This window comes from Vipera ursinii (genome assembly GCF_947247035.1).
Source record: "Vipera ursinii genome assembly, chromosome: Z".
In the NCBI taxonomy this organism is placed as follows: Eukaryota; Metazoa; Chordata; class Lepidosauria; order Squamata; family Viperidae; genus Vipera; species Vipera ursinii.
Window position 1 is genome coordinate 52,177,782 of NC_139517.1, and position 15,425 is coordinate 52,193,206.

General features: G+C 43.4%; 1 protein-coding gene across 1 annotated transcript in view; it reads right to left on the reverse strand.

The window, feature by feature from the left end:
• CHMP5 (charged multivesicular body protein 5) overlaps window positions 1-15,425 on the reverse strand; it is a 64,923-nt gene that overhangs the window by 17,099 nt on the left and 32,399 nt on the right. The window contains exons 4-5 of the mRNA XM_083377173.1: window positions 8,409-8,502; window positions 8,251-8,322 (exon numbers count right to left, since the gene is read on the reverse strand). Of these exons, the coding sequence (XP_083233299.1) occupies window positions 8,251-8,322; window positions 8,409-8,502 (166 nt within the window). The remainder of the gene's footprint in view (window positions 1-8,250; window positions 8,323-8,408; window positions 8,503-15,425) is intronic.

Genomic DNA, 15,425 nt, shown 5'->3' on the forward strand with positions numbered 1-15,425 from the left:
AAAATGTAAATTCCACAAAGAGAAATAGACTATCTGGGATACCGCATATACCCCAATGGCATAGGAATGGACCCCAAAAAGGTCCGGGTGGTAATGGAGTGGGTGCCACACTGTACGAGAAAGCAGTTACAAAGCTTCCTGGCGTTCGCTGACTTCTACCGCCAATTCATCTCTTCTTTTGCCTTGCCCACTATAAACTTGTTAAAAAGGAAAGGAGGAGTACAATAAAGCCCAGTCAGCCACTAAAGTGGACAGTGGAATGCCAAGCCACTTTTTAAAGGTTAAAAAACTTTTTTCAGCTGAGTCGGTCTTAAAACACCCCAACCCAGACAAGCCATTCGTAATCCAAGCAGATGCCAGCGACGTAGCCATAGGGGCTGTGTTGCTGCAAGAAAATGACAAAGGAGTGTTACAACCCTGCGCATACACATCCAGAAAACTCTCTGACACGGAACAACGATGGGCGGTGTGGGAAAAAGAGGTGTACACGGTGGCATTTCTTAGAAGGGAACAAAATACCATTTTAGGTGTGAACAGACCATAAGAACCTAAAAGCTCTCAAAGCGCTGAGGAAGCTCACCCGCAAACAAGCCCGGTGGTCACAGTACTTTCACTGGTTTAATTTAACCATTAAACACTTGCCTGGGGGAAAGAATTTCCTACTGGATGCCCTGTCCCACATGCCTCAATATAATAGCACCAGACCCACCATCTCCAAACCTCTGATTCCTGAAACGCAAATGGCGGCTCAAGTAACAACCCGAGCCCAAGCAAAACTAAAGCAACTGCTAGCCAGCCAAGCAGGGATTGAATTTAGAAAAGCACTAGAATCCAATGACTGGTTTCAAAGCCACAAGAACCTATGCATGATTACCAATGGACTACTTTGGGTGCAGGAGAAACTATACATCCCAAAAAGTCAAAGAATTATATTCATGCAACTGTGCCATGACACAAAATCAGCAGGTCATTTTGGATTCGTGAAAACACTGCACTTAGTCAAAAGACAATTTTGCTGGCCTTCTATTTAAAAAGACATTGAGAGCTATGTGGCCACCTGCCCAACCTGTGCAGCCGCCAAAAGACTGCAAGGAAAGTCGCCAGGACTACTGCAACCAGTAGCAAATCCGTCAGCACCATGGAACGAAATTTCCATGGATTTCATAATAGAGCTACCCGAGAGTAACGGTAACACAGTCATTTAGGTAGTCACAGACTTATTTTCAAAGCAAGTACGTTTCATCCCTTGCCAAAAAATCCCCACAGCAAAAACCTTAGCAAAGCTGTTTGTTCAGCACATCTATAGACTGCATGGAGTGCCCCAACACATAATATCAGATAGAGGGGTGCAATTCACATCAGACTTTTGGAAGGAGTTCCTGTCTCTTTTGGGGACCACCCAGGGGCTGACATCTAATCATTATCCTCAGACAAATGGAGCGATGGAACGTTTGAACTCAGTACTTGAACAATATTTAAGATGCTTTATTAATTACCAACAGACAAACTGGATAGATTTGCTTCCATTTGCGGAGGTCACATACAACAATGCAGTTCACTCCAGCACAGGTTACACCCCATTTCAAGTTGCTACCGGCCAAAGTTTCAATCCCATGCCAGAACTGTCTCTCACTGAACCAACCATTCCCTCCTTAAATGAATGGATCACACAGCTGAGAAACACATGGCCAGTAGTCAGAAAAGCTTTAGACGAAGCCAGACAAGCATACAAAACACAAGCAGATAAGAAAAGAGTCAAACCAAAGCCTTTCTCCGTGGGAGAAATGGTCTACTATCCACAAAATACCTAAAGCCTCTGCAACCATCCCAAAAACTAGGATGAAAATATGTAGGACCATTCCCTATCAAGAGAACCATAAACCCAGTAACAGTAGAATAAAATTACCAAAAACCCTCAGACAAATCCACCCAATCTTTCCCTACAGCCTGTTAAAACGGGAGCAGCAATCACCTTTAAGACCAACCATTCCCCCAACCCCCCTCCCATCATGATTGAGGGGGAACAACATTTTTTATTTTATTTTATTTTTTTAATCCCATTTATATCCCGCCCTTCTCCGAAGACTCAGGGCGGCTTACAATCTAAGCACAAATCAAATGTGCTTAGCAATAGCCTTCATTCTATGTATATGCCTGCTTATTAGGGCTTTCACCCCCCCCAAGTGGCATTATTACATAGTCAGCTTATTGCCCCCAACAATCTGGGTCCTCATTTTACCTACCTCGGAAGGATGGAAGGCTGAGTCAACCTTGAGCCTGGTGGGATGCAAACCTGCAATAATTGCAGGCAGCTGGTGTTATTTAAGGAGGCATTAGCCCACTGCTCCACCAAATAAATAAAAGAAATCCTAGACTACAGAAAATACCATGGAGCAACCCAATATCTGGTCGCATGGAAGCACGTTTCCTTCTCCCAAAATGAGTGGGTTCACAAATGCCACATTAGTGCTCCCAAACTGTTAAAAATTTTTCACACAGATTACCTGAACAAACCCAACTAACCTCTGCACATTTGTTTTGTCTCTCAACAGGTGACCTCTCATTTTTTAAAGGGGGGCAGGATGTCAGAACTCATATCTATATTACTATTCTATTTCTCTTTCCTATTTCTTCCCTGACCCAATTCCCATTCTCTTCTCTCCCTGGGTTCTGCCATACTCCTGGAAGGGAGGGGGGATTGCTTGAGGGTTATTGACTTGACTTCCTCTATTGCTACAATGTAACACTTTGCTTTCCTGCATTATTTCTCTCTGAACTTTCTTCTCCCTTTATGTCAGCTAGTAAAGGGAGGAGGAAGAAAGGAATGTAACCTCCAGCAACTAGCTTATCTCTGCGCTCTCAAGAGAAAATGTGAAGAGCCACCTAAACATCGCTGTTACAACCAGAGCTGGCCTGATGTTAGCTCCCCTTTCCCACGATGGAGTTATCACCTGGGGATTGATCGATTGGAACCGACTGGATGAACTATGGAGTGGGGTTTTGCTTGGGATACTTTAACCTATTGATCTGCACAGGAAATTCTCAGATCCTGTCTAGTATGCTTGCTATCAGCTTCTCCTAATAAAAGTTCCTTTTGGAAGAATTCGCTTCCGTGAGTTCTGCTTTCTTGGGATGAGGTATTGAAGTGGCCCCTGACACAAAGTCATAACCAGTAGCCAACGCAGGGTTGTTAAAAACAAATCATGCCAAACCAATCTTATTTCATTCTTTGATAAAGTGACTAATCTAGTATCGAAATGCTGTGGACGTAATATACTTAGATCTCAGTAAGGCATTTGATAAAGTAGACCACAACCTACTCCTTGGTAAGCTAGAAAAAGATGAAATAGAAAACATCACCAGATGGGTCTGTAGCTGGCTGACAAACCATACTCAGCAAGTAATTCTCAATGGCACTACATTGACATGGAGAAAAGTAAGCACTGGGGTACCACAAGGTTCCATCTTGGGCCCAGTATTCTTCAATAACTTCATAAATGACTTAGATGAGGGAATTGAAGGGGAACTCATCAAATTTGCAGATGGCACCAAACTGACAGGAGTAGCCAACACCCCAGAAGACAAACTCATGATCCAAAGAAATCTAGACAAATTTGAACAATGGGCCAGGAAAAGTCAGGTACGAGTACAGATTGGGTGAGACCTGGCTTAAAAACAGTAACTGTAAGAGGGATGGAGTCCTAGTGGACGATCACTTGATTATGAGCCAACAGTGTGCACCAGCAACCAAAAAAGCTAATACAATCCTGGGTTGTATAAACAGAGGAATAGAATCAAGAACATGCAAAGTATTAGTACCTCTTTATAAAATCCTAGTAAGACCACACCTGGAATACTGCAGCCAATTTTGGTCACCATATCACAAAAAAAGTTGTTGAGAGTTTGGAAAAAATTCGGGGAATAGCAACTAAGATGATTCAAGACATGGAGACTAAAACATATGAAGAATGGCTGCAGGACTTGGATCTGGCTAGTCTAAAGAAAAGAAGAAATAGGGGAGACGTGATAGCAGTATTCCAGTATTTGAGGGGCTGCCACAAAGAAGAGGAGGCCACGTTATTCATCAAACCACCAGAGGGCAAGACAAGAAACAAGTACATGCAAAGTAAAACCTAGTAAAACCACACCTAGAATACTGCAGCCAATTTTGGTCACTATATCTCAAAAAAGATCTCAAAAAAGACACTTTAGAAAGCCCTAGTAAGACCACACCTAGAATACTGCAGCCAATTTTGGTCACTATATCTCAAAAAAGATCTCAAAAAAGACGCTTTAGAAAGCCCTAGTAAGACCACACCTAGAATACTGCAGCCAATTTTGGTCACCATATCTCAATGAAGACAATCAACCAGTGGAACAGCTTGCCTCCAGAAATCATGGGCACTCTGTCACTGAAGATTTTTTAGAAGAAACTAGACAATCACCTATCCAAGATGGTATAGGTCAGGGGTCGGCAACCGGAAAAAGGCAAAGAGCCACTCAGAACCGGTTCCGTCACAAACACAAAAAAGTGGGAGCCGCAAAATGTGCACGCGCGTGCATGCACGCACGCGCATGCGCAAAACAAGGCAAAACGTGCACCAGCCCTGCCCCCATCCACCTCCAGTATGGATGGCTCTGCCAAAAGAAAAGCAGCCGAAGCAAGCCTCCCATTGAGAGAATGGGGCGGCGGAGGCTTGCAAAAGGCGGATCCAGCCTCTGCCGGCAGACACGCTTGCAGCTTGCAGAATGGCGGATCGAGCCTCTGCCGCCGGCAGAGGCTGGATCCGCCGTTTTGCAAGCCGCCGCCGCCCCATTCTCTCAATGGGAGACTTGCTTCGGCTGCTTTTCTTTTGGCAGAGCCATCCATACTGGAGGTGGATGGGGGCAGGGCTGGTCCCGTGACAGCCAGTCGGGCAAGCAACGCGAAGAGCGAAGAGCGGCAGGGCTTTATTTTTGCACCGTGGAGCTCCCCCTCCCCCCAAACTCCCCCTCCCTCCCACTTCCCAGAGCTGAATACAGGGTATTAACCGGCGGCGGAGGCTTGCAGAACGGCAGATCGAGCCTCTGCCGGCGGAGTTTGGAGTTGGGTAAGGAAGCGCAAAATTCAGGAAGGAAAGCGGGGCGGCGGGCGAACGGGAGACCTGCCGACGTTTGGGGAGGTTTGGGGAGGTGCACGCCGGGGAAAAGGCTGGGAGAGGAGGGGGTCCGGGCTGGGGGGAGGCAGAAGCGAGGGATCAGGACTCCTCCCGCTTGGCTGCTGCCGCCGCCGCCACCACTCCTACGGCCGCCGCCACCTGCTCTCTCGGCTGGTTGCTTTCTGCTTCTCTCACCTGCCCTGCCCCCCCCGCCTGCCCTCCTTCCTGCCTTCCTTCCCTCCGCCTCGCCTTCCCCGCTCCCGCGTTTTCCCTCTCCCCGCCTCGGATTCGGGGTGATTCCCCGGGAGAGGGCGATGGGATTCCAGCAAGCTTTCAAGCCTTCTCGGCGGTCTCCGGCACGGCTCAGGAAGCGTTTCTGTGCCGCCCGGCCGGAGCCTTTGCCTCCTTCCCTCCCCCAAGCGAGGCGTCCTTTTTCAAGTTGCAAAACCAAGCGGGGTGAAGCGGGCTGTCGGGAAAGACATTCAGGAGGGTCATCCTGGAGAGGAGAGGGAGCGGGAGAAGGAGGAGGAGGAGGTGATCGACTCGCCCGACCCAGTCCTGGCCGGCCAGCCCCGTAACATCCGAGCTTGCACCGCGGGCGGAGAGGCAGGAAGCCAAGAGGAAGAAGACCGCCAGGAAGCTGCCTCTGCAGCCGCCTCCTCCGCCGCCGCCGCCTCTGTCTCTGCCGCTGCTAGGAAGGCTGCCGGTGCTTCGGCCGCCTCTGCCACTGCCTCCTCCGCCACCAGGACCCGACCGGAGGTGTCGCCGCTGGAGGAGGAGGAGGCGGCAATGTCTTTCCCGACAGCCCGCTTCACCCCGCGGCAGCTTCCTGAAAGAGCGGCGCCGCTGCCCCTTCGCACGGAGGTACGCGCGCACCTCCCCAAAGGTTTGGGGAGGTGCGCGCGCACCTCCGGTCGTTCGGAGAGGTGCGCGCGCACCTCTCGGAATGGGCAGGGGCGCCGCTCTTTGCGGAAGCTGCCGCGGCCCGTCTGCTAAGCTGCCGCTTTCGGCAGCTTCACAGACGGGCCGCGGCGGGCTTCCTGAAAGAGCGGCACCGCTGCCCATTCGCGCGGAGGTACGCGCGCACCTCCGGTCGTTCGGAGAGGTGCGCGCGCACCTCTCGGAATGGGCAGGGGCGCCGCTCTTTCAGGAAGCTGCCGCGGCCCGTCTGCTAAGCTGCCGCTTTCGGCAGCTTCACAGACGGGCCGCGGCAGCTTCCTCAAAGAGCGGCACCGCTGCCCATTCGCGCGGAGGTACGCGCGCACCTCTCCAAAGGTTTGGGGAGGTGCGCGCGCACCTCCGCCCATTCGGGGAGGTGCGCGTGCACCTCTCCAAATGGGCGGTGCCACTCTCCATTTGGAGAGGTGCGCGCGCACCACTGCCCGTTGGAAGAGGTGCGCGCGCACCGGGTGGCTGGGAGCCGCAAGAGACGGCTCAAAGAGCCGCATGCGGCTCCGGAGCCGCAGGTTGCCGACCTGTGGTATAGGTTCTCCTGCTCGAGCAGGGGGCTGGACTAGAAGACCTCCATGGTCCTAACCTATTCTATTCTATTCTATTCTATTCTATTCTATTCTATTCTATTCTATTCTATTCTATTCTATTCTATTCTATTTGTACTGACTGATTCACTACAGTTTCTCTATTGAGGGATTGCTGGAAATTTTCTGATTAGATTGAAATTGGAAGTTCTGCCTATACTTTGCAATTCAAGATTTGTATTTGCTAGTCTTCTTGGCTATGGATGTTGTTTGCTGTTTTATTATTTACAGTGCTTTCTTGATCTTCCTTTTTTCTAAGTTATATTTCTTGATTAGATATTCTTTTCTTCAGTTTCTTTTCTTGCATCTGTTTTAGCTTATTTGCATGTGATTTCAGCTTGCTAATCTTTTTTTTTCCAGCCTGATCTTCCATATTGGTGGTATACTGTTTGGTTTTTTTGTTGATTTTGTATCCCAGGATAAATGCAACTGTGGTGTACATTAGTTGATTTGTTTCTTGTATTAAGCTGGTGTTTATATTTGATTATTGCAGTATTGGCATCTTTTAATGCTTGTACTGTTTCTTTGGAACAAGCTTCAATGCAGGCAACCTTATTCTGTTGTATTTGTGGTATTCTAGAGGGTAAATCATTCTTTGTTTTAATTCTTCTACTTCTTTAGAGGGCTTTGTTATTTCTTAGGCAGAGGAGAGGTGCCTGGTTTCCACATGAAAACAATTCTGTAACTGTGCTGGTTTCCACTACCGCCAACTCCCCAGATTGCCTCTGTAGACTAAGTTACTTTTGGCAAGGCTTTGATTTCTTTGTCCTGGGTACACCTTTGCAATTATTCCAATTCTGTTTCAGTGAATACTTTATTTCATATTATAAATCAACACTGATCTTCTAGCCTGTGTTCTGTTATTTCTGATTCTGGATTTAAAAAACTGATACATTCATTTCAAATATCATCTTCTTGTTGGACTTGATCTGTAATAAAGATCATTATTTCTTTGTTTTCAATCATGGTACAGTTGTGACAGGTAAACACCTTTCCTTCTAGTAGCTCTGCAGCTGCTGGCCCTAGCTGCTTAGCCATCAGTCCTAGTCCTATAGCCCATTTTTCACCAAATGTCTAGGAACTCCCATTCCTACTGTAGTCCTTGTTGACCTAGGCGACTACTGAGCCGGTATGAGTTTCTATAATTTATGTCTCACCACAGTCTTTATGGGAGAGAGACTTTTTGTCGCATAGTCGGCCAGATGTTCAGACTGGATCAGTCTGTTTAGATATAAGCTGTTCAATGTAAAGCTGCCTCTTGCACTTGACTGAGGTGAATTTGTCAATGTCGATGGTGTTCAAGTGGTGCTCCAGATGTTTTGGGATTACACCTATGACTATTGGCACTACCTTTGGTTTATTTTGCTACAGTCATTTTATTTCTATTTGCAGGTCTTTGTATTTTGCTGTCTTTTCCAGTTCTTTCTTTTCTATTCTGTTGTTTCCATACAGGTACCTGTCACATAACACCCCAGACTTAACAATTGTTGACAAGACAGACAAAAAAGTCTGGATAGTGGATGCAGGTATTGTTATATTATAATGTTTTTTTTTAAAGTAACATTAAAACTCACCTCAATTTGATCAATTTTTACTTGCTTGTAAGCTTTTTTCATTTCCTTCACTCCTAGCTTCATAGCATCAACCTAGAAAAGTTAGCAGATAAAATAGTTAAGACTCATTAATACATATACAATAAATAAATACACATGGAAATGAAATGAGGATTTACCGTTGTTTTTGTATCTTTTAGGGACTGGATAGTATAGTTGGCTTGTTCCATATTGAAAGACTGCTGGGCAAGATTATCCCGTTGGTTTTCGTACCTACATTAATAACATATAAACTTAAAATCATGGTACAATTGCCGTACTACTTGTCTTTCATAAATATTACAAATCCAACAGTACAAATTTGAGTCGCAGTCCCCAAATATATAACTTGAAACAAAAATGAGCATGTCAGTTCCTATAATAAATCAAATCAAATCTTTACTATGCTCATAGAGCAGCATAAGTTCTTGTAGTAAATATAACTGGCTTCCAATTATTCGAAAACAAAATTTCCTGATGACTAAATGCGTTTTCTTGGGAATAATATATTACTGTTTTGCCAGTGCCTTCTTTACTTGCCAGTTCAAAGTTCTTTAGCAGATTTTCATTCAAGTATCAACCAGGGTAACTTAGCTTTTGGGGATCTGAGATAGTCAATAAGATGCTGCCATATTTTAATTCTGCATCTATTCAGTCTGAAGATTAAAGAAAAGTTAGCTTTCAATTTAAATAGATGCTGTTTTGAGTTATAAATTTACTAGTTTATCAAAATATTAAAAAATACAGATATACAAACAAAAATGACAATAATGGGGAAAAAGGGGGGAAACCCACTGACTTCCGATTCTTTGGCACAATAAAATAAATAACATACAATCTCAACTTTTTGTTTTTACATAATAATATTACATAATACTACATAATATTATTACATAATAAGAAAATAAGAAATAGGGGTGATGTGATAGTAGTATTCCAGTGTTTGAGACACTGCCACAAAGAAGAGGTCAAATTATTCTCCAAAGCACCAGAGGGCAGGACAAGAAACAATGGTTGGAAACAGACCAAAGAGAGAAGCAACCTGGAATTAAGGAGAATCTTCCCAACAGTGAGGACAATTAACCAGTGGAACAACTTGTCTTCAGAAATCGTGGCCACTCCATCACTGGAGGTTTTTAAGAAGAGACAGGATAGTCACCTATCTGAGATGGTATATGTTCTCCTGCTTGAGCAGGGGGCTGGACTAGAAGTCCTCCAAGATCCCTTCCAGCCCTATTGTATTCTATAATAACAATAATAAAGTTGTAAGGGAACTTGGAGGTTATCTAGTCCAACCTCCTGCTCAGGCAGGAAACCCTATACCATTTCAGACAAATGGCTGTCCAATCTCTTCTTAAAAACTTCCAGTGTTGGAGCATTCAGCGCTTTGTGGAGGCAGGTCATTCCACTGGTTAATTGTCCTAACTGTCGGGAAGTTTCTCCTTAGTTCTAGGTTGCTTCTCTCCTTGATTAGTTTCCATCTGTTGCTTCTTGTCCTGCCTTCAGGCTCTCTGGAGAATAGCTTGACTCCCTCTTCTTTGTGGCAGCCCCTGAGATATTGGAACACTACTATCATGTCCCCCCTCATTCTTCTCTTCATTAAACTAGACATGCCCAATTCCAGCAACCGTTGCTTATATGTTTTAGCCTCCAGACCTCTAATCATCTTTGTTGCTCTTCTCTGTACTCTTTCTAGAGTCTCAACATATTTTTTACATCGTAGTGACCAAAAGTGGATGCAGTATTCCAAGTGTGGCCTTACCGAGGCATTGTAAAGTGGTACTAATACTTCACATGATCTTGATTCTATCCCTCTGTTAATGCAGCCTAACACTGTGTTGGCTTTTTTGGCAGCTGCAGCACACTGCGGGCTCATATCTAAGTGATTGTCCACTAGTACTCCGAGATCCCTCTCACAATTGTACTATTGAGCAAGGTACCACCTATACTATACCTGCACATTTTGTTTTTCTTGCCTAAATGTAGAACTTTACTTTTTTCACCACTGAATTTCATTTTGTTATATAATGCCCATTGTTCCAGTTTGCTCAGATTCTCCTGTATCTTAAGCCTATCTTCTGGAGTGTTGGCTATTCCTGCCAGCTTGGTATCATCTGCAAATTTGATGAGTTCTAATATATACTAGTCATTTATATAATAACAAACTTATCTCATCAGCATAATCCAAAATCAAAGTTTCATTTTTTCTACTTCAAGCAAAGTCCACAAGTATTTTCTAAATAGAAACAATATTAACTATATTTATTTCTTTAATCAAAGCAGTCAATTTAACCATTTCTGCTAACTCCATCAATTTTTGCCCCATCCATTCACTGTGGGAATCAAAGTGTCCTTCTATTTTTGTGCATAGATAACATCAAAGTTCCTTTTTTAAAATTCTCTGTTCCTTAAGCTCAAAAAAAAGTCTCTGGTTTTATCTTTATAGCAACTTTAAGAATCTTCAATATTAAGTTTTAAATCTTGCCCAAATATTTTTTTTGCTTTGTCACTAGTCTACCATAAATGGTAAAAAGTTCCTTCTTTAATTTACATTTTAACATATATTTGAATACCTTTATATATTTTTGACAATTTCTCTGGTATTAGATATCAAGGGTTCATCATTTTATAAAAAAATTCTTTTAAATTATAATTTCACCCACATTTTGCCATTGTTCAAGCATTAAAAGGTAAAGGTAAAGGTTCCCCCGCACATGCGCGCTAGTCGTTTCCAACTCTAGGGGCCGGTGCTCATCTCCATTTCAAAGCCAAAGAGCCAGCGCTTGTCCAAGGACGTCTCCGTGGTCATGTGGCCAGCATGACTAGACACCAAAGGTACACGGAATGCTATATTACCTCCCCACCGTACTACTTGCATTTTTATGTGTTTTCGAACTGCTAGGTTGGCAGAAGCTGGGACGAATAACAGGCACTTGCTCTGTTACATGGCACTGGGGATTCGACCCACCAAACTGCCGACCTTCTGATGGACAAGCTCAGTGTCCTAACCCACTGAGCCACCGCGTCCCTTGTTCAAGCATTATATTATATCCAAAATTCTTTGTCCATTGTATCATATAATATTTCACATATCCATTCTTGAGTTTCAATTTCAGCAATAATTTACAAACCTTAGCAATAATATTTTCATCATTACTGCACAACTGAATTTCCATTTTTTCATAGTCAAATCTATAAGGGTTTTTAAAATTTAATTTAAATCCTTCTGTCAATTGTAAATATGTAAACCAATGGTAGACACACCCTTCTAATTCCAACTTCTCTAGATGTGAGGAAAGTGGCACCATAATTAAAAAATATTATTTGACTGTAAGTCCAGCAATCTGATCTTGCCACCATTTCTTTTCTAAAAGAAGCTTCCTGGGCTGACACCTATTGCAAACTCTTACAATGGCAGGTCTAACAAAATGGTTGTTGAAAACAACATTTACTTAATCTTATTATACAATAAATAAGTGTGCGATCCAAATATTAATTCATGGGCCTCTAGCTCAAATAACCTGTTGTTTTGGAGTTACTACTCTTTAAGCCAGAACAAAGTACTACTACTACTACTACTACTACTATTTAATGCCTGTAAAATCTTCTTCAAACTTTCTGCCAAAATTGCAACAAAAAGTTTACAGTTATTATTTAGTAATAAAATTGGTCTATAGTTTTTTATCTTTAGGTAATAACTCAATGTTGGCTTCTTTTTTAATGGCTGAATGAGTTATAACAAAATTATAATATTGATTTGGGAGACCATCTGGATTTTGAACTTTATCTGCTTTCATTTTTTAATAGTTTCTGTATTTCAAAGGTAGTTTACTGGATTATACATAAGTTCTCTATGAATTTGTGAAAGTTTGGTTAATGTTGTCTTTGCAGATAATCATTTATTTTATACATGTCAAGTTCCTTCTTCATAAAGACTGGAGTAAAAACTGTGAAATGACTTTTTAATAAAACCATTATCTGTTATTACATTGCCACCTTCATGGATTTTTTTAATATGTTAATATAGACAATTGTAGGGACGCGGTGGCTCAGTGGGTTAGGACGCTGAGCTTGTCGATCAGAAGGTCGTCAGTTTGGTGAGTCGAATCCCGAGTGCCGCGTAACAGAGTGAGTACCTGTTACTCGTCCCAGCTTCTACCAACCTAGCAGTTCGAAAGCACGTAAAAATGCAAGTAGAAAAATAGGGACCACTACAGTGAGAAGGTAACAGTGTTCCGTGCGCCTTTGGCGTCTAGTCATACCGGCCACATGACCACGGAGACGTCCTCGGACAAGCACTGGCTCTTCGGCTTTGAAATGGAGATGAGCACCGGCCCCTAGAGTTGGAAATGACTAGCACGCATGTGCGGGGGAACCTTTACCTTTACCTTATAGACAATTGTTGATGTAACAGTTTAATTTGATGTAAAATTTTAGAATCCACTGATGGTTTTTGCAGTTCAATTTCTCCCCCCCCAGATTTCATCAATATCTTTTTCATCCTTTCTTGGGATTTCTTCTTCTCTAGATGATTGTATTTTATAAAATAGCCACTCTTCACCGCTTTACTGGTATCCCAAACAGTCATTAATACTAGAATAGCAGAGTTGGAAGGGACCTTGAAGATCTTCTAGTCGAATCCCCTGCACAAGTTGAAGACCTTATACTATTTCAGACAAATGACTGTCCAGTCTCTTCTTAAAAGCTTCCAGTGATGGAATATCCACAACATCTGAATGCAACCTGTTCCATTGGTTAATTTTTCTCACTGTCCCTTGCTCCAGGAATCTCCTTCAGCATTCTCCTGCTTATTTGTCTCACCCTCCCCAATGACTATCCAATAGTCCGAAGATCAATGATTTTGCTTTTTCTTCAACATACCCCCTTATTCCTCTCAGTTCTTCCAATGCAGAACTTCTAGTTTCTATTAATGGCCACCCTGCTAGGCTGCTCGTAGACATAGGAGCTGCTCATTCTACCTTGTAGGCTGAGAAATTCCCTCATATACAACCCTCCCAGCATATTGTGAACACCATTGGTGTTACCAATGGATTCTAAAATTTTACATCACATTAAATTGCTACATTTGCCCAAATAATAATGTCTATCACTAACCTTCTAAAGACCAAGGGAGAGGGGAAACCCCTCAAATGGACTATGGAATGCCAAGTGGAGTTTGAAAAACTTAAGCACCTGTTCGCAGCTGAACCTGTGCTGAAGCACCCAAACCAAATCCGCAGTTTGTCATCCAATGCCAGCGATATGGCAGTTGGGGCTGTCCTACTCCAGAAAAATGAACAAGGGGTTCTTCAGCCACACCTCTAGAAAACTATCCAAGGCTGAGCAAAGGTGGGTACTCTGGGAAAAGGAAGGGCATGACATATGGTGTGCTCTCCTCACATGGAGACATTTTTTAGAGGATAGTAAAGCTCCTTTCGAAGTGTGGGTATATCACAAAAATCTAGAGCTTTGAAAATTCCTAGTACTGAACTGCAATGAGTTCAGTACTTCAACTGATTTAATTTTACATTGTACTATTTCCCGGGGGAAAACTTTCTGGCTGCCTCAGTACAACAGCTCCAAAAGTGAAGTCATTAGCCCATTCATCCCCACCAGCCACCTGGCTGCACACTACTATCACCAGAATTTAGAAAAAATCCACCCCCAAGATAGCTGACAACCTGCTAGCAATACTGAAAGAGGCCTTAAATCAAGATGAATGGTTTAAAAGTCATCAATCATACTGTACCTACAGGATAGTCTGCCTTGGATTGATACTAAACTGTATATTCCCGAGAATTGACATAACTTGATTTTCCAATGCAGTCATGACTCAAAAGCGACTGGGCACTTGGGGCTCATGAAAACCTTACATTTAGTAAATGCCTGTTTTGGTGGCCATCCTCAGCCAAAGGACAACCAGGGAAAACCCCTGGTCTCCTGTAACCAGTAGCAAAAATCCAAGTGCCCTGGAAGGAGATCTGTATGGATGTTACAGTAAAACTACTAGAAAGCTCAGGAAGTACTGTGATCTGGATGGTCACAGATCTATTCTCCAAACAAGTACACTTTATACTAGAGGTCCCCAACCTTTTGGGTACCAAGGACCAGTTCCGTGGAGAGTTTTTACCACGGACCGGAGGGTAGTGGTAGTTTTGTGTGCTGCCTCCATCTCGCGGATGGGGCTTTGCTTGTTTGTGCAGACTGGTTGCTGGCATGCTGCAACCCAGTACTGGTCCATGGACTGGAGGTTGGGGACCCCTGCTTTATAGCATAATCCATAATTCCTTCAGCACATAAGCTAGCCAAACGTATTTGTAAAACACAGGGACTCAGCTCCTTGCATCATACTCAAATGAATGGAGGCTGTGAACATGCGAATGGTATTCTAGAACAGTACCTTCAATGTTACATTAATTATCAACAGGACAACTGGACTGATCTCCTCCCCTTCACAAGAAGCACAGGCTTTATACCACTATGCCATTCCAAGTGGCCACAGGTCAGGACTTTGTAGCCATGCTGAAGCTACCTCAGGTCACCCTCCCACAAATCCATCCCTAACAGAATGGATCAGTGCACTAAAAGCATGTGGCTGGTGGTGTGCAAAACGCTGGCCAAAGCACGAGAAAACTATAAGAAGCAGGCTAATAAAAAATGGATTAAACTGAAAGACTTTAACATCGGTGACAAAATCTACCTATCAAATACATTGGCAACCCCTGAAAAAACTTTGATCAAAGTACATTGGAGCTTTTTTCAGAACAGTGCAATTAGATTTCCCAAAACTTTGATGTCTCCATTCAGTCTTCAACTACAGCTTGATGAAACCAGCAATCATCTCCCCCTTGCATCCACAAAAGGGCCACCTCCAATCTCTGTATTTATCAAAGGAGAACAACACTTCGAAGTCAAACAGTACTTAATATCATGGAAAGTCTTTGCCCCTTCCAAAACTAAATAAGTTAATGCCCAACACATCAAAGCTCCCCAACTCCTTTGCAAATTCCATAACAAATACCCGACAAACTCCATTGAAACCCAGATGACACTCAAAACACTTCTCTAATTTCTTCTGTTTTTTCAGGATTAAGCCTCTTTTTTCAAAGGGGAGCAGAACACCAGATTGCTTCAGCTTCACTTGGCACTGATGGCAT